The sequence below is a fragment of the Heterodontus francisci genome, chromosome 17 (genome assembly GCF_036365525.1).
Source record: "Heterodontus francisci isolate sHetFra1 chromosome 17, sHetFra1.hap1, whole genome shotgun sequence".
NCBI classification, from domain to species: domain Eukaryota; kingdom Metazoa; phylum Chordata; class Chondrichthyes; order Heterodontiformes; family Heterodontidae; genus Heterodontus; species Heterodontus francisci.
Genome location: NC_090387.1, coordinates 83502604 through 83525164, shown reverse-complemented (window position 1 = coordinate 83525164; position 22561 = coordinate 83502604). Strand labels below are relative to the sequence as shown.

General features: G+C 45.7%; 1 protein-coding gene across 3 annotated transcripts in view; it reads left to right on the top strand.

Moving 5' to 3' along the window:
• Positions 1-20922, top strand: part of LOC137379101 (L-fucose kinase) — a 322051-nt gene extending 301129 nt beyond the window's left edge. For all 3 annotated transcript variants that reach the window (XM_068049779.1, XM_068049780.1, XM_068049781.1), the window contains exons 19-24: positions 2205-2348; positions 3960-4079; positions 12227-12414; positions 14822-14921; positions 18069-18292; positions 20702-20922. In XM_068049779.1, the coding sequence (XP_067905880.1) occupies positions 2205-2348; positions 3960-4079; positions 12227-12414; positions 14822-14921; positions 18069-18292; positions 20702-20785 (860 nt within the window). In that variant the 3' untranslated portion in view covers positions 20786-20922. The remainder of the gene's footprint in view (positions 1-2204; positions 2349-3959; positions 4080-12226; positions 12415-14821; positions 14922-18068; positions 18293-20701) is intronic.
• Positions 20923-22561: the final 1639 nt, after the last annotated feature.

The window sequence follows — 22561 nt, the reverse complement described above, 5'->3', positions numbered from 1 at the left end:
GCAGCTCTTCCTCAGTACTGCACTGGACTATCAGCTTAATTATGGGCTCAAAGTTCTGAGGCTTGAATCCACAATCCTCTGATTCAGAGGCGAAAGTGCTACCAACTGAGTCCTGCTGACACCTTGGCATGATGCAGCAATTACCCTTCATAATAAAGACTTCAACAGAATGTAAAAATCTCTGTAGACTTTATTAGACACAGTGCTGGTTCTGGCAAGATGAATACAATTGGTTTCTTCTTATAAAACGTTCTGTAGTATATCATACAGATTTACATTCCCAGCCTTGCTGTAGATTCCTCGAGTCAGCCAGCTCCAATGCAGCTCTTAGAAATCTCAGTTCAAAGTCACACCCCTGTTGTTTGGTAGAGAGCTTCTCCAGCTCTCATGGGATGTGTGATGTACCCAGTGTCACTGCACAGCCCAGGAGGATTAGGAACCCTTATGTAGGGCTTCGTGGTGACAACTAAATCAACATTTTCAACAACAAAAAGGAAAAATGTTAGAGGATTATTTTCTAAAAAGAATAGCGGTCAAGGGATACTTTGAACTAAAACTACTCCCATTAGTCTTTATACCCATTGAAAACAGTGGTGTAGTGGTTATGTTACTGGATTAGTATTAGGCCTGGACAACGTATGCCAGCCGTCTCAATTCATTCCATCTTCGCTGCCTTCGGAGAATACTTGGCATCAGGTGGCAGGACTATATCTCCAACACAGAAGTCCTTGAAGCGGCCAACACCCCCAGCTTATACACACTACTGAGTCAGCGGCGCTTGAGATGGCTTGGCCATGTGAGCCGCATGGAAGATGGCAGGATCCCCAAAGACACATTGTACAGCGAGCTCGCCACTGGTATCAGACCCACCGGCCGTCCATGTCTCCGTTATAAAGACGTCTGCAAACGCGACATGAAATCGTGTGACATTGATCACAAGTCGTGGGAGTCAGTTGCCAGCATTCGCCAGAGCTGGCGGGCAGCCATAAAGACAGGGCTAAATTGTGGCGAGTCGAAGAGACTTAGTAGTTGACAGGAAAAAAGACAGAGGCGCAAGGGGAGAGCCAACTGTGCAACAGCCCCAACAAACAAATTTCTCTGCAGCACCTGTGGAAGAGCCTGTCACTCCAGAATTGGCCTTTATAGCCACTCCAGGCGCTGCTTCACAAACCACTGACCACCTCCAGGCGCGTATCCATTGTCTCTCGAGAAAAGGAGGCCCAAAAGAAAGAATTAGGCCTGGACTAATAATCCATAGAACATGAGTTCAAATCCACCATATCAGTTTGAATTCTGTTTTGTTTTAAATCCAGAAATAAAAAGCTGGTATTAGTAAAATTAACCATGAACATTACCATAAACGGATTCATTATGTTGTAATGATCTAGAATGCACTGCATGATAGGGCGGTGGAAGCAGATTTAATAGTAACTTTCAAAAGGGAATTGGATATGTACATAAAAAGAATCAGAGGATTGTGGATTCAAGCCTCAGAGAGTTGAGCCCATAATTAAGGTGACAGTCCAGTGCAGTACTGAGGAAGAGCTGCACTGTCAGAGGTGCCATTTTTCATGATACTTAAACCGAGACTATGTCTGCCGGTCAATGGGGAAAGAGCAGGCGAGTGGGACGAATTGGATAGCTCTTTCAAAGAGCCAGCACAAGCATGGTGAGCTGAATGACCTCCTTCTGTGCTGTAAGATTGTAGGATATTCTAAGTGGTAGGAGCTTCTTTTAGGAAGGAAGGGGCAGTGTGGGAACTGGATATCAGGTAGAGAATAATCCGGTGGACTAATTTTTCAGTTTAAAATGGGATGGAAAATAAGGGGAGTCTCAAACCCAGTGGGGTGAAATGCACTGGCACCTCTGACAGTGCAGCTCTTCCTCAGTACTGCACTGGACTGTCACCTTAATTATGGGCTCAACTCTCTGAGGCTTGAATCCACAATCCTCTGATTCTTTTTATGTACATATCCAATTCCCTTTTGAAAGTTACTGTTAAATCTGCTTCCACCGCCCTATCATGCAGTGCATTCTAGATCATTACAACATAATGAATCCGTTTATGGTAATGTTCATGGTTAATTTTACTAATACTTTCTTCCTATGTAAATTGAAACAAGTCTGCCCATGAGTATATTATTGTAGAACATTACATTGGTTTTGTTGTTCTGTTGTTTAATAAATGTACCATTTGTTGACAGGAGCCTTGTTGAAAGCAGCTTTTATCTGCACGGAAATTATCTGCTACCCTTCCCAGGTATCGCTGCGGGATCAGTTGATGGCTGGGTTTGGTGGTGGCTTTGAGCTTTGCACTTGGTCCAGTCTCCCACATGGATCTGGCCTGGGTGAGTTACTGCAAGATAAACCTGGGAATAGCAACATTTTCCATTGTCAAAAAATAAATTCTGTTTCCTTCACTGTTTGCATTGCAATTTGTCCGTTCCCTTCCCACATTCCCGCCCATCGACACAGCCACTGCTGATTCACAAGGGGGCACACTTCTGTCACAGTTACTCTTTTGTGGCTCTTGTTCTAATGCTCCCAGCACTTGGCTGCTGAACAGTCTGATATATAATGAGGGTAGAACATCATTTTTGATTCACAATCTTTACTCTGATAAGCCAACTAGGAAAAAGAGCTTTCTATTATTGTCCCATTTTTAAAATTCACACTGTTGAGATCAAGATTCATAGCACCATCTCTCACCCTTCTTACTTTCCCAGGAACATCTTACCTCCCTCGCTCTTTACTTCCAACTGTCAGGCCTGCGAAGCCCCCAATCTTGTCACCCAAACACTCCTTCCTACTTAATCGTCTGCTCTTTTACTCTGGTGTTGTCTTGCTCTACTATGCACTTGGCTCTTCACCTGAGGTTCTCAATTAAGATGTGTGACTCTTACACAATGAGTGATGCATGCCCACACATACACACACACACACTTTCATTCACACACTTAGGCCAGAATTTAACCCTTGGCGGACAGGAGCCGTCCACCAACTGAAAAATCGGTGGTGAACCTGCCTCTGCCTGGCCTGGGGACCCGATCCACATTTTGCGGTCCCCAAGCCTTTAATTGGTCTGAGGTAGGACTTCCACCTCATTGAGACAAGAAGTCCTGCCTAATAGAGCTGCTGGAGTGGACTGACAGTTCTCTGTCTCTGCAGTGCCACGGGGAGCGGTGGCCACTGTTGGGACTGCAACCCAGTTTCCATAAGAAAATGTCAGGGCGCCCCGGAACCAAGGTAAGTTTTTGGTGCCTCGCCGGGGGTGATCGGTCGGGCCCCGGTGGGGCAAGGGTGGTCAATTGGGGGGACGGGGGTGTGCTGGGAGTGGTTGGGGCAGGGGGGGCGGCCCTCTGTCGGGCATAGGGTGCCTGATCATGAGGAACCCCACCCCACTCCCAAGCTGTCAGAAAGCCATCTGCTTTTGTCAGGTGGCTTCTCTTGGGACCTGGGCTGCCCAACCAGCCATGGGTAAAATCCACTTAAGGGCACTTGGTTGGCCTGGGGCGAGCGGGCTGTATTTTGCCGCTGCCGTCCTGCGTAAAGTGGAGGCGGGAGCGGGTCGGGAAGGGCTCCCTGAGCCTCCCGCTCCACTTTACACTCCCCCACCCCCCTCTACCTTCCTGCTCTTTGGGAGGGGGGGGCGTAAAATTCCGGCCTCAGATACTCACACTCACAGACAATTCCAGCAGGTGTCACTTGATAGCAATCAGTGCAGGAACCCTGACTGCTGTTTATACCTTTTTGCCTGCTGTGTGCTGAAACCACCTGAGTTCCACTGCCCCTACAAAGGTCACTTGGCCTGGTACAGGCAAGAGATTGAATCTTGTCCTGTGAGGATATGAGTAATTGTAGTTGTCATCTTTCATAAGTTACAAGTAATGCTCAAAGGCCTCAGTAAAACATTGCTATGGCATTCTGGATATTTCATTGTTAGTCATTGCTTCCTTAAGGTACAAGCAGCATCCTGGCAGGGGCAGTGATGGCAGCCCTGATCACAGCAGCTGGAAAGTCCTGCGACACCACTTCCCTGATCCATGCTGTCCTTCACCTGGAGCAAATGCTGACAACAGGTAATTATAGGGAACATCCCAGACCTATAAGCTCCAAGATTATCAAGGGAATTGATCTGGGCAAATGGTTTTATGTGGTGAAGGAATCAAATTCCAGGAAACACAGGTTAACAATTAGGAGTAGGATGGGGATTTGGAGAATATATTCATCCAGAAAGTTGTGGAACAAGTTAGCTGGGGAGAGAAGGGATTGAGGGAGATGTTGAATAAGTGGGTAGGTGTAATTAAGGCTCATTATGGATGTAGTGTATTTGGATTTTCAGAAGGCTTTTGATAAGGTCCCACACAGGGGGTTAGTAAGCAAAATTAGAGCACATTGGGGGCGGGGGGGGGGGGGGGGTGGGGGTGGCAGTAATATACTGGCATGGATTGAGAATTGGTTAAAGGACAGAAAACAGAGAGTAGGAATAAACAGGTCATTCTCAGGTTGGCAAGCTGTGATTAGTCAGGTACTTCAAGCATCAGTGCTTGGGGCCCCAGCTATTCGCAATCTATATCAATGATTTGGATGTGGGGACCAAATGTAATATTTCCAAGTTTGCTGATGACACAAAACTAGGTGGGAATGTGTGTTGTGAGGAGGATGCAAAGAGGCTTCAAGGGGATTTAGACGGCTAAGCAAGTGGGCAAGAACATGGCAGATGGAATATAATGTGGAAAAATGTGAAGCTATCCACTTTGGGTAGGAAAAACAGAAATGCAGAATATTTCTAAATGGTAAGAGATTGGGAAGCGTTGGTTTCCAAAGGGGCCTAGGTGTCCTTGTTCATAAATCACTAAAAGATAACACACTGGTGCAGCAAGCAATTAGGAGGACAAATGGTATGTTGGGCCTTATTACAAGAGGATTTGAGTATAAGATTAAAGAAGTCTTGCTGCTTTTGTATAGAGCCTTGGTGAGTAATGGCTGGCTCGGGTCTACAAAAGAAACCTGACCCGAGCCGGACAGAACCACATCTGACCCGAGCCCAACCCGGCCCACGTCCTTTCATTTTTTCCCGCGCCCGACCTGACCCAACCCGACCACAGGAATATAATCAACTTTATTGAAGAGGTTGTGCTCTACCTTGGGTGGAATTGCTCACTGCGGACTAGTGCGGAGTGTTTCCCGCCTTGACGTCCTGGCTGTCACTGTGTCCGACCCAGCCCGGCCCGACCCGAGCCCGAATGCCAGACCCAGAAGAGCGATCCGACCCGAACCGAACCCGACGCATGTCATTGGGTCCCGTCAGGTTCGGGTCGGGTAGCCATGCTCTATTGGTGAGACTGCACCTGGAGTGTTGTCTACAGTTTTGGTCTCCTTACCTAAGGAAGGATATACATGCCATAGAGACAATGCAACAAAGGTTCACCAGACTGATCCCTGGGATGGTGGGATTGACCTAGGGGAAGAGATTGAGAAGACTGGACCTATATTCTCTGGAGTTAAGAAGAATGAGGTGATCTCATTGAAGCATACAAAATTCTTACAGGGCTTGATGGGGTTATTTATTTATTTATTTAGAGACACAGCACTGAAACAGGCCCTTCGGCCCACCGAGTCTGTGCCGACCAAGAACCACCCATTTATACTAACCCTACAGTAATCCCATATTCCCTACCACCTACCTACACTAGGGGCAATTTACAATGGCCAATTTACCTATCACCTACAAGTCTTTGGTGGTGGAAGGAAACTGGAGCACCTGGCGAAAACCCACGCGGTCACAGGGAGAACTTGCAAACTCCGCACAGGCAGTACCCAGAACTGAACCCGTGTCCCTGGAGCTGTGAGGCGGTGGTGCTAACCACTGCGCCGCCCTGTGGATGCAGGATGGATGTTTCCCCTGGCTGGGGGGTCTAGAACCAGGGGATACAGTTTCAGAATAAGAGGTTGGCCATTTAGGACTGAGATGAGGAGAAATTTCTTCACACAGACAGTGGTGAACCTTTGGAATTCTCTACCCCAGAGGGCAATGGAGGTTCAGTCATTGAGTATAGTCAAGACAGAGATCAACAGATTTCTAGATATTAAAAATATCAAGGGATATGGTGATAGTGCAGGAAAATGGCGTTGAGGTAGAAGATCAGACATGATCTAGCTGAATGTTGGAGCAGGCTCGAGTGGCCGAATGGCCTGCTCCTGTTTCCTCTGTTCCTGTGTTCTTATCAAAAGGGACAATTCTGTTAGTCTTTCTGAAAATTCTTGTTCCTTGTCTGATTCCTGGGAGTTAGACTGTCCAACCAGGCTGTCATTTACAAGATCAACAACAAAAACTTGTATTTTATAGTGCCTTTAACGTAATAAAATGCTCCAAGGTGCTTTACAGGAGAGAATTAAAGCAAAGTTTGACACTGAGTCACATAATAGTTATTAGGGCAGATGACCAAAAGCTTGGTCAAAGAGGTAGATTTTAAGGAGTGTCTTAAAGGAGGAAAAAGAGTTAGAGAGGTGGAGAGGTATAGAGAGGGAATTCCAGAGCTTATGGCCTAGGAAGTTGAAGGCATGGCCACCAATGGTGGAGCGATTAAGATTGGGGATGCTCAAGAGACCAGAGTTAGATGAGCACAGATATCTTGGAAAGTTGTAAGACTGGAGGAGATTACTGAGATAGGAAGGGGCGAGGCCATGGGGGAGGGGGTTTTGAAAACGAGGATGAGAATTTTAAAATCAAGGCGTTGCTTAACCAGGAGCCAATGTAGGTCAGCAAGCACAGGGTTGATGGGTAAATGGGATTTGGTGTGAGTATCAACATGGGCAGCAGAGTTTTGGGTGACCTCAAGGCCAGCCAGGAGTACGTTGGAGTAGTCATGTCTAGAGGTAACAAAGGCATGGATGAGGGTTTCAGCAGCAGATGAGCTGAGGCAGGTGTGCAGTCAGATGACATAACAGATGTAAATAGGCAACCTTAATGATGACACGAATATGTGGTCAGAAGCTCATCTCGGTCATATAAAACACCAAGGTTGTGAACAGCCTAACTCAGCCTCAAACAGGTGCCAAGTAGAGGGATGGAGGCAGTAGCTAGGGAACAGAGTTTGTAGCAGGGATCAAAGACAAAGGCTTTGGCCATTCCAATATTTAATTGGAGGAAATATCTGCTCATCCAGTATTGGATGTCAGACAAGCGGTCTGATAATTTGGAGACAGTGCAGGAATCAAGAGAGATGATGATGAGGTAGAGCTGGGTGTTGACAGCGTACATGTGGAAACTAATGCTGTGTTTGCGCATGATGTCACCGAGGGGCAGCATGCAGGAGGACATGAAAATGGGTTGGGGAGTTTAAATGGAGGGAGTGATTAAGGGAGGGTAGGACAGTAGTGAACAGAGAGGAGAGAGAGCATGATGATCTTGCAGTATATCACAGGGAATATTATTCAACTGCAATAATTCTTTAGTCGCTCGATCTAAATATGAATTTTGACTTTTATTTCAATTTTCTCTCCTTTTCTGTCCTCACCCTCTGAAGGCACTGACTCTGGTATATAGCTCTCTAAAACTTCCCCTTATCCATCATTGTGTTTGGGATACAGCTCCATGAAACCTCATAGGAATAGGAGCAGCATTAAGCCATACAGCCCTTTGAGCCTGCTCCACTATTCCATAGGATCATGGCTGAACTTCTACATCAACTCCCATTTCCCACCTTATCCCCAAATCCCTTAATGCCCAAAAATCTATCTTGAATATTCTCATCGACTGAGCATCCGCAGCTCTCTAGAGTAGATAATTCCGAAAGTTCACAACTGTCAAGTGTGAAGAAATTTCTTCTCATCTCTGTTCTAAATGGCCAAACCCTTATCATGAGGCTAAGAACCCTAGTTCTAGACTCTTCATCCAGGCGAAACAGCCTTTCAGCATTTACCCTGTCAAGTCCTCTAAGAATTTTATATGTTTCACTGAGACCACCTCTCATACAAAAACAAAATACTGCAGATGCTGGAAATCTGGAATGAAGACAGAAAATGCTCAGCAAGTCAGGCAGCAACTGTGGAGAGAGAATAAGAGTTAACATTTCAGATCAATGACCTCTCGACCTGACGTGTTGACTCTATCTCCACAGGTGAAATCACCCCTCATTCTTCTAAACTCCAGACACTGTAGGCCCATTCTGCTCAATCTCTCCTCATAGGAGAAGCTTTCCATCCCAGGAATCAATCTATTGCACCCCCACTCCCTAAGTATGTCCTTCAAAACTATACACAGTACTCCAGGTGTGGTCTCACCAAGGCTCTATGTACTTGAAGTAAGATTTCCTTACTCTTGTACTCCAATCTCCTTGCAATAAAGGCCAACATACCATTTGCCTTCTTAATTGTTTGCTGTGACTGCATGTTAACCTTCTGTGATTCGTGTACAAAAACCCCAAATCCTTCTGAATACCAACAATTACTAGACTCTCACCTTTTAAAAAAAATTCTGCTTTTCCATTCTTTCTATCAAAGTGGATAATTTCACATTTTCCCAAATAATACTCCATCTGCCACCTTATTTCCCAAACACTGAAGCAGTCTGTAAACCCCTTGCAGATTCTTTGTATCCTCCTCACAGCTTACTTTCCCCCGTGCTTTGTATCAACAAACTTGGATATATTACACTCGGTCCCCTCATCTAATTCATTGATATAGAATCTTGAAAATGATCCATTTATTCCTTCGCTCTATCTTCTGTCTGTTAATCCTCAATCCATACTAATATATTACCAGCAATCCCAAAGATTTGCAGGTTGATAGGTTAATTGGCCATTATAAATTGCCCCTAGTATAGGTAGGTGATCGGGAAATATAGGGACAGGTGGGGATGTGGTAGGAATATGGGATTAGTGTAGGATTAGTATAAATGGGTGGTTGATGGTCGGCACAGACTCGGTGGGCTGAAGGACCTGTTTCAGTGCTGTATCTCTAAAACTAAACTAAACTAAAAAAAACTAAATCCCATTCTTCATGGGATATAATTCCCACTCACTGTCTATGTATAAATGCTTACCAGCAGGAGTCATTGCATAGCAAACCTTACCCCATTCTAACACAGGGTTTATTTTTCCAAAAATATACTTTATTCATAAAAAATTGCAAAAATACATTACAAAACAGTTCAAATTTGACATTTCGGAAAGTACATGAGAGATCAAATTTCTTCGATACAGAAACATGAGGTGCCTCACAACTCTTGCCATTCCATTTTAAATGCAATGTAAATTGATATTACATAGCATAAAACATTTTGGTGCATACAACTTGAGGGGTTTTACGCAGGTTCCAGCCCCTCAGTTCACTATGGCAGGAGGACCTTACACAGTGGTCTTTCCCCATTCAACCTTTGCAGTGGCTGCCCCAAGCTTTAGTGCATCCCTCAGCATGTTGACCTGGACCTTGGAATGTGCCAGTCTGCAACACTCGGTCGTGGACAACTCTTTGCTCTGGAAGACCAGCAAGTTTTGAGCAGACCAAAGTGCGTCCTTCACCGAGTTGATGGTCCTCCAGCAACAGTTGATGTTTATCTCGGGTGTGCGTCCCTGGGAACAGCCATAGAGCACAGAGTCCTGTGTTACAGAGCTGCTCAGGATGAACCTCGACAAAAACCACTGCATCTCTTTCCACACCTGCTTTGCAAAGGCACATTCCAGAAGGAAGTGGATGACAGTCTCTTCCCACTACAGCCACCTGGACGACAGCGTGTGGAAGCTGAGAGATTCCGGGCATGCAGGAAGAATCTGACGGGGAACGCCCTTCCCTAGGGGTGCTGAGGCCTATTGTGCAATACCACCTGCTGTCTGAGCAGAGACCAGCTATATAAGTACAAACTAGGGATAAAACCAGGCACCTTCTGGTCTGTGTAGCTTGATGATAGACTGGCCAGTGCCTCTCTACACTGAGCCTCTCATGTATATGTTTAGCACAGGGAAATGAATCTTACTGAGTTGCTCAAAGATATCTGAAGGACTTCTCCAAGCAGGCCACTGTTGCTACTCTTTGATTAACCAAATGAGGATGCCTTTGTTATGAGGGGGGAAAGGACAGTCAGTGTTTCTGTTACCTGAGGAAGGAGTATTCTGTTACAGTGCACCTGAAAACTGTGGGACTTCCAACCTCACCCCTCCTCTCACAAACTGCAGGCTTTTAAAATCCAAGCTTGGCATCATCTTACCACTTGTATCTCCTTTTCAACCTGAATATTACCCTGCATTATAGGCCTTGACTCTTCACTGACCTCTCTTAATTTAAAAAATAAATCTTATAACAACCCATTCCCCAGGTCAGGTAAAGCTCATTCTCACTGTGCAGATAGTTGGATGCCTCACAGTTGTCAGCTGGATGGCAGCTGAGAGAATGCAATGTCAAAAAGAAGGTTGAGGTCTCCAGTAGGCCTCCTTGGCTGTTTAGCTGTGGCTCAATCGGTAGCACTCTCACTTGCGTCAAAATGTTGTGGGTTCAAACCCCACTGCAGAGATGTGAGCTGCTCACCTAGGCTGGCATCTCAGTGCAATACTGAGGGAGTGCTGCACTGCCTTTGAGATGAAATGTTGAATGGAGGCCGTCTTAGGTGGACATAAAAGATCCCATGGCACTATTGGAAGAAGAGCAGGGGCATTATTCCCAGTTTCCAGGACAACATTTGTCCCTCAACCAACGCTTAAAACATGAACGTGGAGATTCATCTTGTGTGGTGACATAAAACAGGAATGTAGCATTGACTGCTCGTTGTACAATATTCAGTTCCATTGCAGTCAATGGAGAGTATCACAGGCGGCCCATCCCAGGGCACCATTTTGTGATGAATTTCTACCCATGATCGGGTCATTTATTTCATTATCTCCAAAAGCAAAATACTACTGATGCTGGAAGTCTGAAATACAAACAGAAAATGCTGGAAATACTCAGCAGGTCAGACAACATCTGTGGAGAGAGAAACAGAGTTAACATTTCAGGTCAATGACCTTTCATCAGAACTGGGAAAAGTTAGAAAGGAATAGATTTTGAGCAAGTGAAAGGGGGGAGGGGGGAAAAGAACATAAGGGAAGGTCTGTGATAGGGTGGAAGACAGGAGAGATTAAATGACAAAAGAATTGATGGTGCAGGGCCAAAGGGAGTGGTAATGAGACAAGTAAAGAAACAAAAGTTGTATCTGGAGGAGGTATAAATGGCAGAATGATGAAGAGCTGCCGTCAGAAAGCAAAACAAAAATCAAAACCAGTAAAAAAAAAAGGAAACAAAATGGGGTCAGAGGTTACAGTCTGAAATTGCTGAACTCATTGTTGAGTCTGGAAGGCTTTAAAGTGCCTGATCAAAAGATGAGGTGCTGTTCCTCGAGCTTGCATTGAGTGTCAGTGGAACACTGCATGAGGCCAAGGACAGAAAGGTCAGAGTGGGAGCAAGGTGGAGAATTAAAACAACAGGAGATTGGTAGCTCGGGATCATGCTTGCGGACTGAATGGAAGTGTTCCTCAAAGTGGTCACCCAGTCTGCGTTTGGTCTCCCCAGTGTAGAGCAGATCGCATTGTGAGCAGTGAATACAGTATACTAAATTGAAAGAAGTACACACAAACCACTGCTTCACCTGTAAGGAGTGTTTGGGACCTTGGACAGTGATTAGATTAGATTAGATTAGAGATACAGCACTGAAACAGGCCCTTCGGCCCACCGAGTCTGTGCCGACCATCAACCACCCATTTATACTAATCCTCCACTAATCCCATATTCCTACCAAACATCCCCATCTGTCCCTATATTTCCCTACCACCTACCTATACTAGTGACAATTTATAATGGCCAATTTACCTACCAACCTGCAAGTCTTTTGGCTTGTGGGAGGAAACCGGAGCACCCGGAGAAAACCCACGCAGACACAGGGAGAACTTGCAAACTCCACACAGGCAGTGCCCAGAATCGAACCCGGGTCCCTGGAGCTGTGAGGCTGCAGTGCTAACCACTGCGCCACTGTGCCGTGAGAAGGGAGGAGGTAAAAGGGCAGGTGTTGCATCTCCTGCTCTTGCATGGAAAGGTGCTGTGGGAAGTGGAGTGGGTGTTGGAGTAACTGAGGAGTGGACACTAGGGTGTCGCCGAGCACTGTGCACACAAATTGGTTGCTGCATTTCATTCCGTGGTCATGAAAGGTGCTGTATAAATGCAAGTCCTTCTTTCTCATTAATATTCCTTACTTTTCTAGGTGGAGGCTGGCAGGATCAAGTTGGAGGTCTGGTGCCCGGTATCAAGATCGGTCGGTCCAAACCCCAGTTGCCCCTGCGAGTAGACGTTGAGCGCATTGCAGTGACGGATGAGTTTGTGAAGACCCTGAATGATCACCTGCTGCTGGTGTACACAGGGAAAACACGGCTTGCACGCAACCTTCTACAGGTTAGACCACTTGTCACATAACAGTGGTGGCCTCAGGAGCAGCCTCTATCAGGTTTCTAATACTCCTATCTTTCAGGTGTAGACGATACGCTTTGCCCTTCGGGAACTCCCAGCAGAAAATATCATGGGGAACTTGAGACTGTGTTGCTGGCTTAAGTTCACAGACATAGGCTCTTGCATTGGTGCAGCTGATTTGAACCATAAGACCAGGAAGGTTCCAGGAACAATCCTCACCCAATTCAGTGGGCGCACTGTCATCTCTGAGACTGAAGGTGATGGCTCCACTCCAAAACTCGTCTACATAATCTAGACTGACACTTCTCTTAGCATTGCACTATTAGAGGTTCACTCCATGTGATATCAAGGAACGGCTGAGCACACTGGATTCAGCAAAGACAGCATCCCTGCTGTAGTGCTGAAGACTTGTGATCCAGAACTAGCTGTGTTTTTAGCCAAGTTATTCCAGTACAGCTACAACATTGGCATCTACCTGACAAAGTGAAAAATTGCCCAGGTATATCCTGTCCACAAAAAGTAGGACAAATCCAATCCAACCAATTACCACTCCATCAGCCTCATCTCAATCATCAGCAAAGTGATGGAAAGTGTTGCCAGCAATGCTATTAAGTGGCACCTACTCACCAATAACCTGCTCACTGATGCTCAATTTGGGTTCCGCCAGAACTACCTGGCTCCAGACCTTATTACAGCCTTGGCCCAAACATGGACAAAAGAGCTGAATTCCAGAGGTGAGGTGAGAGTGACTGCCCTTGACATCAAGGCAGCATTTCACTGAGTGGCACCAAACAGGGTCATTTGAGACCTCAGGGGGTGGTCGTCCCTGCCCTTTTGCGAGTCATCCCAGGCCCAGGTAAGGGTACCATGCTCAGGATTATGTGTCATGGCCAACGGCAGAACAAGCAAATTTTCAGTGGTGATGGCCGGACAGCTAGAATTTCAAGGGCCAACGGCTGCTTACAGGTGGAGGATCCTTCGGGAACAGGACTTGTGTTTCCTTTAATAACACACATGAGGAAGGCAATGGGAAACCACATCATGTATCTTTTCTCTAATCTTATTGCTCATTTCTCATGGGAGTTAAAATATGGGAGGCTGTTACGAGCAACTGAAGAGGAAAGCACAGGACTGTGAGGTGAGGAGAAATGAGCAAAAGAACTACTCTTGGGTTGATCACCACTACTACATCAAGGAGCCCTAGTAAAATTGAAGTCAGTGGGAATCAGAGGGAAAACTCTCCATTGGCTGGAGTCATATCTAGCACAAAGCCCCAGGTCAGAAGTGGGGATGTTCACTGATAATTGCGCAGTGTTCAGCTCCATTTGGAACTTCTCAGATACTGAAGCAGTCCATGTCCACATGCAGGAAGACCTGGACAACATTCAGGCTTGGGCTGTTAAGTGGAAAGTAACATTCACACCACACAAGTGTCAGGTAATGATCACCTCCAACAAGAGAATATCTAACCATCTCCACTTGATATTCATTAGCATTACCATTGCTGAATCCCCCACCATCAGCAACCTGGGGTTACCATTGACCAGAAACTTAAATGGACCAGCCATGTAAATACTATGGCTAAAAGAGAAGTTAAGAGGCTAGGAAAATTCTGCAGCGTGTGACTCACTTCCTGATTCCCTAAAGGTTTTCCAGCAGCTATAAGGCACAAGTCAGGAGTGTGATGGGATACTCGCCACTTGCCTGGATACGTGCAGCTACAGCACTCAAGAAGCGCCGTCATCCAAAACAAGCAACCCACTTGATTGGCACCAGACCAACCACCTTCAACATTCACCCTCTCCACCACTGACGCACAGTGGCAGCAGTGTGTACCATATACAAGATGCACTGCAGCAACTCACCAAGGCTCCTTTGACAGCATCTTCCAAATCCTCGACCTCTACTAGAAGAACAAGGGCAGCAGGCACATGGAAACACCACCACCTGCATGTTGCCCTCCAAGCCACACACCATCCTGACTTGGAAAAATGTTGCTGTTACTTCACTGTTGCTGGGTCACAGTCCTGCAGCTACCTACCTAACAGCATTGTGGCTGTACCTTCACCGCCTGGACTGCAGCAGTTCAAGAAGGCATCGCAGCACCATCTTCTCAAGGGCAATTAAGGATGAGCAATAAATAGCCTTATGTGTGAAAGCCACATCTCTTGAATGAATAAAAAATATTTTTTTAAAGTTCCACTGGGCCGTTTTTCTCAGGCAGGGTAAATTGGAAAGAGGATTAACCTGGGGACCAGGAGCTCCCAGTCACCAGTGACAGAGTGGCAACAGTAGAAGCAAGTGAGAAGCTCCTGGCCTGAGACAGATAGAGGTGAACAATCTAGAAGTAGCACCAATCCCAGTTTCTGAGATTGTTTTGGTTGCTTCGCAGGATGTGCTGAGGAATTGGTATGCCAGGCTGCCCAGTATTGTGGAAAACGCTGACGCACTGGTCAGGAACACAGAGGAATGTGCACAAGCTTTTATCAAAGGTAAGCAAGGCTGCAAGAAAAGGACCAGCTGTTATCTGCATTGCCACAGACTCTTCCTGTGGGAAAGGCACCACCTTGTGTGGTACGGACCAGAAAGTGCCAGGTAAAATTCCAAATAAAACCACTTCCCTCAGTGATACTAAGTCACACAGACTAGGAGGTCCCAGGTTTGGTCTCTGGCCCAGACTGGGTTCGATTCAGTCTCTGGCCCGGACTGGGTTCGATTCAGTCTCTGGCCCGGACTGGGTTCGATTCAGTCTCTGGCCCGGACTGGGTTCGATTCAGTCCCTGGCCCGGACTGGGTTCGATTCAGTCTCTGGCCCGGACTGGGTTCAATTCAGTCTCTGACCCGGACTGGGTTCGATTCAATCTCTGATATAGCTAATCTTCCTCAATTCATATTATTTGATAGTTCCATTTTACTTTTGCACTGGATTCCTACTTTGTCATGTCTATTTTTGTTGTTCAGTTCAAATTATTAGATAATTTAAAAAACCCACTTTGAATGGTCAACAGTCATTGGAGCTACAACTGGACTTTGTGCTCCTGGGCTATGGGGGAGATTTAATGGGGTTCCTTTTCCTAATCACTCTTCACTGACCCCTGCTGGAGGATGTACATGTGGAGATTAGTTGAGGACAGGTTCCGACCATTGCTTTGATGGTCGACTAGCTGTCTGACACTCCCTACCTGGGATCATGCATGAAGAATGGCCACTTGGGTAAGGTACAGTAGATCAGCCAATGCCTATGTATCCATAATGAACCTCTGGTCTTCATGGTTTAGTATTATTGTGGGCCAATGGCTTTAAACAGGACTAAGCTATCGAGGGGGCCCAATGTGCAATTATGATTCCTACTACATCTAACTCCCAGTATCAGCCTTGGCTCAGTGGTAGCACTTTGAGTCAGCAGGTTGTGGGCTCAACCCTATACCAGAGACTTGAGCACGTGATATAGACTGGCACGGATGCAGTATTGAGGGCGTGCTGCACTGTCGGCGGTGCTATCTTTTGGTTGAGACGTTAAACTGCAGTCCGGGTGGATGGAAAAGATCCCATGCCACTATTTCTAAGAGTTCTTCCAGTATCCTGGCTAGCAATTATCCCTCAACCAACATCACCAAAACATTTATCTCATTGCTAATTGTGCAACCTTGCTGGGTGCAAACTGCCATGTTTTTCTACAATACAACGGTGACAACACTTCAGTGGAACTTCAATAGCTTTGAACTGCTTCAGGTTAGTTTGAGGATATAACAAGTGCTACATAAATTTTTCTCTCAGACGCAGCTGGAGTCAGCAGCTTCAGGAGAGGGAGAGAGAGAAGAATCATAGAATGGTTACAGCACACGAGGAGGCCATTCGGCCCATTGTGTCCGTGCCAGTTCTCTGTGAAAGCAACTCAGTAGTCCCATGGTCCTGCATATTTTTTCTGTTCAGATAATTATCCAATATCCTTTTGAAAGACAGGACTGTATCTGTCTTACCACACTCTCAGGCAATGCATTCCAGATACTAATCACATGCTGCATAAAAAGGTTTCTCCTCACATTGCTTTTGTTTCTTTTGTCATTCACATTAAATGATGTCCTCTCGTTCTCAACCTTTCTGCCAATGGAAACAGATTTTCTTTCCAGACCCCTCATGATTTTGAACGCCTCTATCAAATCTCCTCTCAACTTTCTCTTCTCTAGGGAGAACAACCCCAGCTTCTCCAATCTAACCTCGTAACTGAAGTCCTTCATCCCTAGAATCTTTCTCGTAAATCGTTTCTGCGCCCTCTCAGGTGCCTTCATGTCCTTCCTAAAGTGCGGTGCCCAGAATGGACACAATACACCAGTTGAGCCTGAGCCAGTGTTTTACAAAGGTTCACCATAACTTCCTTGCTTTTGCACACTTTGCCTCTATTTATAAAGCCCAGGATCCCATATGCCTTATTAACCACTTTTTCAACGTGTTTTGCCACCTTCAATGATTTGTGCACATATACCCCCAGGTCCCTCTGTTCCTGCATCCACTTTAGAATTGTACCCTTTATTTTATATTGCCTCTCCTTGTTCTTCCTACCAAAATGAATCACTTCACCTTCTCTGCATTTAATTTCATCTGTCACTTGTCCGCCCATTCCACCAGCCTATTTCCTCTTGAAGTCTATCACTATCCTCCTCGTAGTTCACAATACTTCCAAGTTTTGTGTCATCTGCAAATTTTGAAATTGTGCCCTGCCACCCAAATCAAGCTCATTAATATAGATAAAGGAAAGCAGTGATGCTAATACTGACCCCTGGGGAACCCCACGGTATAGTCCTCCAGTCTGAAAAACAACCATTCACTACCACTCTCTGTTTCCTGTCACTCAGCCAACTTCATATCCATGCTGCCACTGTCCCCTTGATTCCATGGGCTTTAGCTTTGCTGACAAGCCTGTTATGAGGCACTTCATCAAATGCCTTTTGGAAGTTTATGTACACCACATCAACTGCATTACCCGCATCAACCCTCTCTGTTACTTCATCAAGAAACTCAATCACTTAATTAAGCACAATTTGCCTTTAACAAATCCATGCTGCCTTTCCCTGATTAATCCACATTTGCCCAGGTGACTGTTAATTTTGACCCATATTATTATTTCTAAAAGCTTTCCCACCATCGAGGTTAAACTGACTGGCCTGTAGTTGCTGGGCTTGTCTTTACACCCTTTTTTGAACAAGGGTGTCACATTTGCAATTCTCTAGTCCTCTGGCACCACTACCCCCCCCCCCCCCCCCCACCTTGTATCACAGGAGGATTGGATGATTATGGCCAGTGCCTCCGCAATTTCCACCCTCACTTCCCTCACTGTCCTTGGATGCATGCTATCCGGTCCTGGTGACTTATCAACTTTAAGTACAGCCAGCCTTTCTAATACATCCAGTGTCTCAATTACTTCCTGTTTCACTATCACTATGACTTTGACAGCATCTTCTTCCATGGTAAACACAAATACAAAGTACTCATTTAGTAGCTCTGCCTCCATTCATAAATCCCCTTTTTGAACCCTACTCGGTCCTACTCCTCCTTTTACTGCCCTTTTACTATTTACATGCCTGTAGAAGAGGGACAGAAAAAAAGTGTACCTTGAAAAGTATAATCTGTGCATTTGACAGGTGACCTCTCCTGGATTGGGCAGTGCCTGAACACCTACTGGCAGCAGAAGAAGTGCATGGCGCCCGGGTGTGAGCCGTCTGCAGTCCGACAGATGATGGCGGTCCTACACCCCCATGTACATGGGCAGAGCTTGGCTGGGGCAGGCGGTGGAGGTTTCCTTTACCTCCTGACCAAGAAACCTCAACAGAAGGAGGCAATCGAGAGGATACTGAGAACGAGTGAGGTAGGACAGTCAGCCTTTACTGAGAACCCCACAATGTACCGTCATGGCATCCCTGTTTCCCACAAAGCTCCAATCACAATCCTTGGCTGCAGTGGAATCCCAAACTGCTTCAATTCTTTGAGAATTCAGTTGCACATTCCCAGCACTATGATTTTGAGATTAAGAGGAGCAGGAATTTTGATATTACTGTTTACAGTAAGGTGATCTAAACCAATCCTTGAATACTTTGGGGTGGAAAATAGTATGTATTGTGGAAGATAAGGGAGCGGGTGAAATTGGTCTTTGCCAGTGGTGCAAGATGGACTCCTATCAAATCAGGAGCCCGATTTACCAGTCAGTCTGAATTTCCATTGAAATAGACCAATTTCACCCCAAGGTGCCCAGCTTTGGGAGTGTTATTGTTTTAGACACCTCTACTGTGTTGCTTAATATTTTCCTTTCATTACATATGTTTCTCCTCTGATATCCCTTACCTGAATTAGGCCAGTCTACTGCACTCCAGGGCACTGCCTGCTGAGCTAGTCTGCCTCACTTATGAGAGCTGGTGACAGACATGTCACTGCAAGTCTAGGCCAGGTAAGGTGAGGTCCTCCCTGGCCAAGCACTAGCAAGCTTGTTAGTGCCATGTTCTAGTAGCCCTGAGTACACCTGGGAGTCTGTAAGCCTTAGCCTTTACCAACCTGTGGCTAAGTTATATAGACTTGGTTAAGGTGGGTCTGTCCCTACAGGGAGAGTCTATGCTGTCCATATCAAACCAACAAAACTCTTTCTATGGGAATTTCTGTGTACCTTGGTTTGGTTAATGCTCAGTTTGGTGACAGTTTCTGTCCAACCAGACTCTCCAGCTGACCAGACAAAGAAAGGTTTTAGTTTCTTTTTGCCCCCTCTCCTGAAGGCACCGGACCTGGCTCGGGATGCTCTACAAGTGTAAACAACCTTATCCGAGTCACATATGAGCTGAGACAGTGTAAGTTTGCGGGCTGCTCAACTGTGAGTGGTATCACAGCTGAGCCTGAGCTTGTCCGCAACTGATGTTCAAAAATGTTGCACTTTCTAGCACTGGATAGTGGCAGGAATGGGAACCCTGATCAACTTTTCCTCTTCCCTAGTCTTCCTACTGCCGTCCTGGCTGGATCTGTTAACTCAACACGGAGTTAACCTGGCTCAGTACTACAACAGATGGTGCCTTTACCCACTGAACTAATGAGGCAATCCATGACACCAGAACCTGTTCTGGTCACTTAAGAGTTCTTTTACTTTCTGTTATTTTGATCCTCCCACACATCACTTCCTGTTTCCCCAAGTGAGAGGGGAGATCTGCTCCTCGAGCCCTGTAACTCCACTCTTCAGTTGCTGACAGATGGTGTTGGAGCAGCTGGGTATATTCTCCCTGGCACTGGCAGGGAAAGGTGACTCCTCAACTCACCACCTTCCTGTAGGGCAGAGGTCGCACAGGACGACAGCACGGATTCACCAATGATACCGGGGCTGAAAGGGTTAAATTATGAGGGCAGGTTGCATAGACTAGACGTATTCCCTTGAGTATAGGAAATTGAGGGGGGATCTAATTGAGATGATTAGGATACTAAAGATGTTGATGGGGTTGATAGGGAGTAACTATTTCCTCTAGTAGGGTGTCCAGAACAAGGGGGCATAATCTTAAAATTAGAGCTAGGCCATTCAGGGATGATGTCAGGAAACACTCATCACACAAAGGATAGTGGAAATCTGGAACTCTGTCCCCCAAACAGCTGTTCAGGCTGGGGGTCAATTGCAAATTTCAAAACTGAGATTCATAGATTTTTGTTGCAGAAGGGTATTAATGGTTACAGAACAAAGTTGGTAAATGGAATTGAGATACAGATTATCTGTGATCTAATTGATTGGCAGAACAGGCTTGAGGGGCTGAATGGACTACTCATCCTATGGAATACATATGGGAATTGCCTTTAAACCTTAGAGCTGGAAGGTAAGTGCAGGGGGAGCACCTCGCTGTGCAGTTAACAGAAAAGGTAATTTCCTACCTTTTAGGAGCTCTCTTAGCCCACAGAACCTGAGCCTAATCTCAGATTTTTGGAGACACCCACCATTTCCAGTGAGCTCTGCCACTCCCCCTCTCATAATGAGTAGTTTGAATGGTTGCCCAGAAATTTCAAAAATGTTACCTAAATATCAAAAACTTCTCTTTATTTCATCACCTCCTCCTGCTCTGCAGCCAATTGTCATTGAGGTTAGGAAGGCTCTCGATGAATTTTTATCATCGGCAAGAGAAATACTAGATTTTGTGCCAGGTTCCTTATCTCCTCCTGGCCAGAATCCCAGCTTTCACTCTCTCCAGGGAGCTATTGGTCTTTTGTTGGGAAGAGGAGGGTGAGATGTTAATAGATCTGAATTCTGACCTTCTTACAGAATTTGGGGAACTTCATTGTCCATGCGGTGGAGGTAGATGAGACTGGAATCACTGTGCGTCTGACTGGAACAGAGGGACAATGAGTCCTACATGGATTAAATAACATGCCAACTCCTGCCTGATCAAATGACTTGGGTTAAACCTCTATCATGCACAAACCTTGTGTTATCGTGGATAAATCAGGGAGAAATCCCTGGGTATAATAAAGGACCTGATTACATTTGAGAGAGTTTCAAATCTTTGGAGGTACCTCAATGTTTTTGACAGTAAAGTTTATTTTTATGAAGACAAATGGATCAGAATCATTCCAATATATGTGTTGGTATTGACCTGAAACGGTTACTTCCTTGAGATTTCCGATGATGCTGTGACTGTAGGGATGAAGTTTGAATAAAGCATATGGTATCCTGGGCTTTATAAGTAGGGGCACAGAGTACAAAAACAGGAAGTTTTGATAAACTTGTATAAAACATTGGTTTGGCCTCAACTGGATTATTGTGTTCAGTTCTGGGCACCACACTTTAGAAAGGATGTGGAGGCATTAGAGAGGGTGCAGTAAAGATCCACGAGAATGGTTCCAGAGATGAGGAACTTCAGTTACGTGGACAGATTGGGGAAGAGAAGGTTGAGAGGTGATTTGATAGAGGTGTTCAAAATCATGAGTGGTCTGGACAGAGTAGATAGAGAGAAACTGTTCCCACTGGCAGAAGGATCCTCCAGAACAAGAGGACATCGATTTAAGGTAATTGGCAAAAGAAGCAACGACAACATGAGGAAAAACTTTTTTTATTAAGTGAGTGGTTAGGATCTGGATTGCACTGCCTGAAAGTGTGGTGAAAGCAGGCTTTCAAAAGAGAATTTGATAATTATCTGGAGAGAAAACATTTGCAGGACTATGGGGAAAAGGCAGGGGCATGGGACCATTCTATGATGTGGGCATCACTGGCAAGGTCAGCATTTACTGCCCATCCCTAATTGTCCTGGTGTGATATGAGAGAGTGGCTTGCTAGGCCACTTCAGGGGAAAGTTAAGAGTCATCCACATTGATATGCGACTGGAATCAAACACAGGTCAGACCAGGTAAAGACAGCATGTTTCCTTCCCTTAAAGACATCAGTGAATCAGTTGTGTTTTTATGACAATCCTTCATGGTCACTTAATAATAACCAGCTTTTTATTTCCAAAATGTTTTAACTGATTTCAAGCAGCCCTGATGGGATCTGAATTCTTGTTATCTGGATTACTAGTATAGTAACATAACCATTAGATTACCAAAATCTTAACCCTCTTATTAGGATAACTGCGTTGCAGACATTCCCGGGACAGGCAGATGACCTGCTCTGAGGCTTCCACAAATGCTGCTTTGATGCCCATCACTCGGAGCACATTGCCCCCTCTTCCCTGCTTTCCCCTGCTCATTCCTCATTCACCCCTGCCACACCCTCCCCCAGATCTCCCTCCCCAACCTCTGCTCCTCCCTCCCACCCCCGCTCTGCCTCCCAACTCCATCATACAGTACGGTGATGTTATGCAGTCACTGACTGGGCAGTTCCTAAGTGATAATTTCCCCCCATTTTCAATCATTTTGCACTTAGTTGCCAAGATACAACAGGGCAGGCACTTTCCCATGTATCTTGAGGTTAAACTGCACTTGGACAAACGTAACTAAGGATAATGCCTTTGTTGCAATTTAAGAGCAAATGATTCAACCTGTTACAGATGTACTGGGGGGTGGGGTTATGTGCGAGCCTTATTGTCACCAATCAGTAATCTTGCTCAGATCGCTCATCCTGGTGGAATCCTGCAATGCCCAGCCCTCAGCATCAACATTTCAAACCTTGCAACTTTCAACTAGGAGA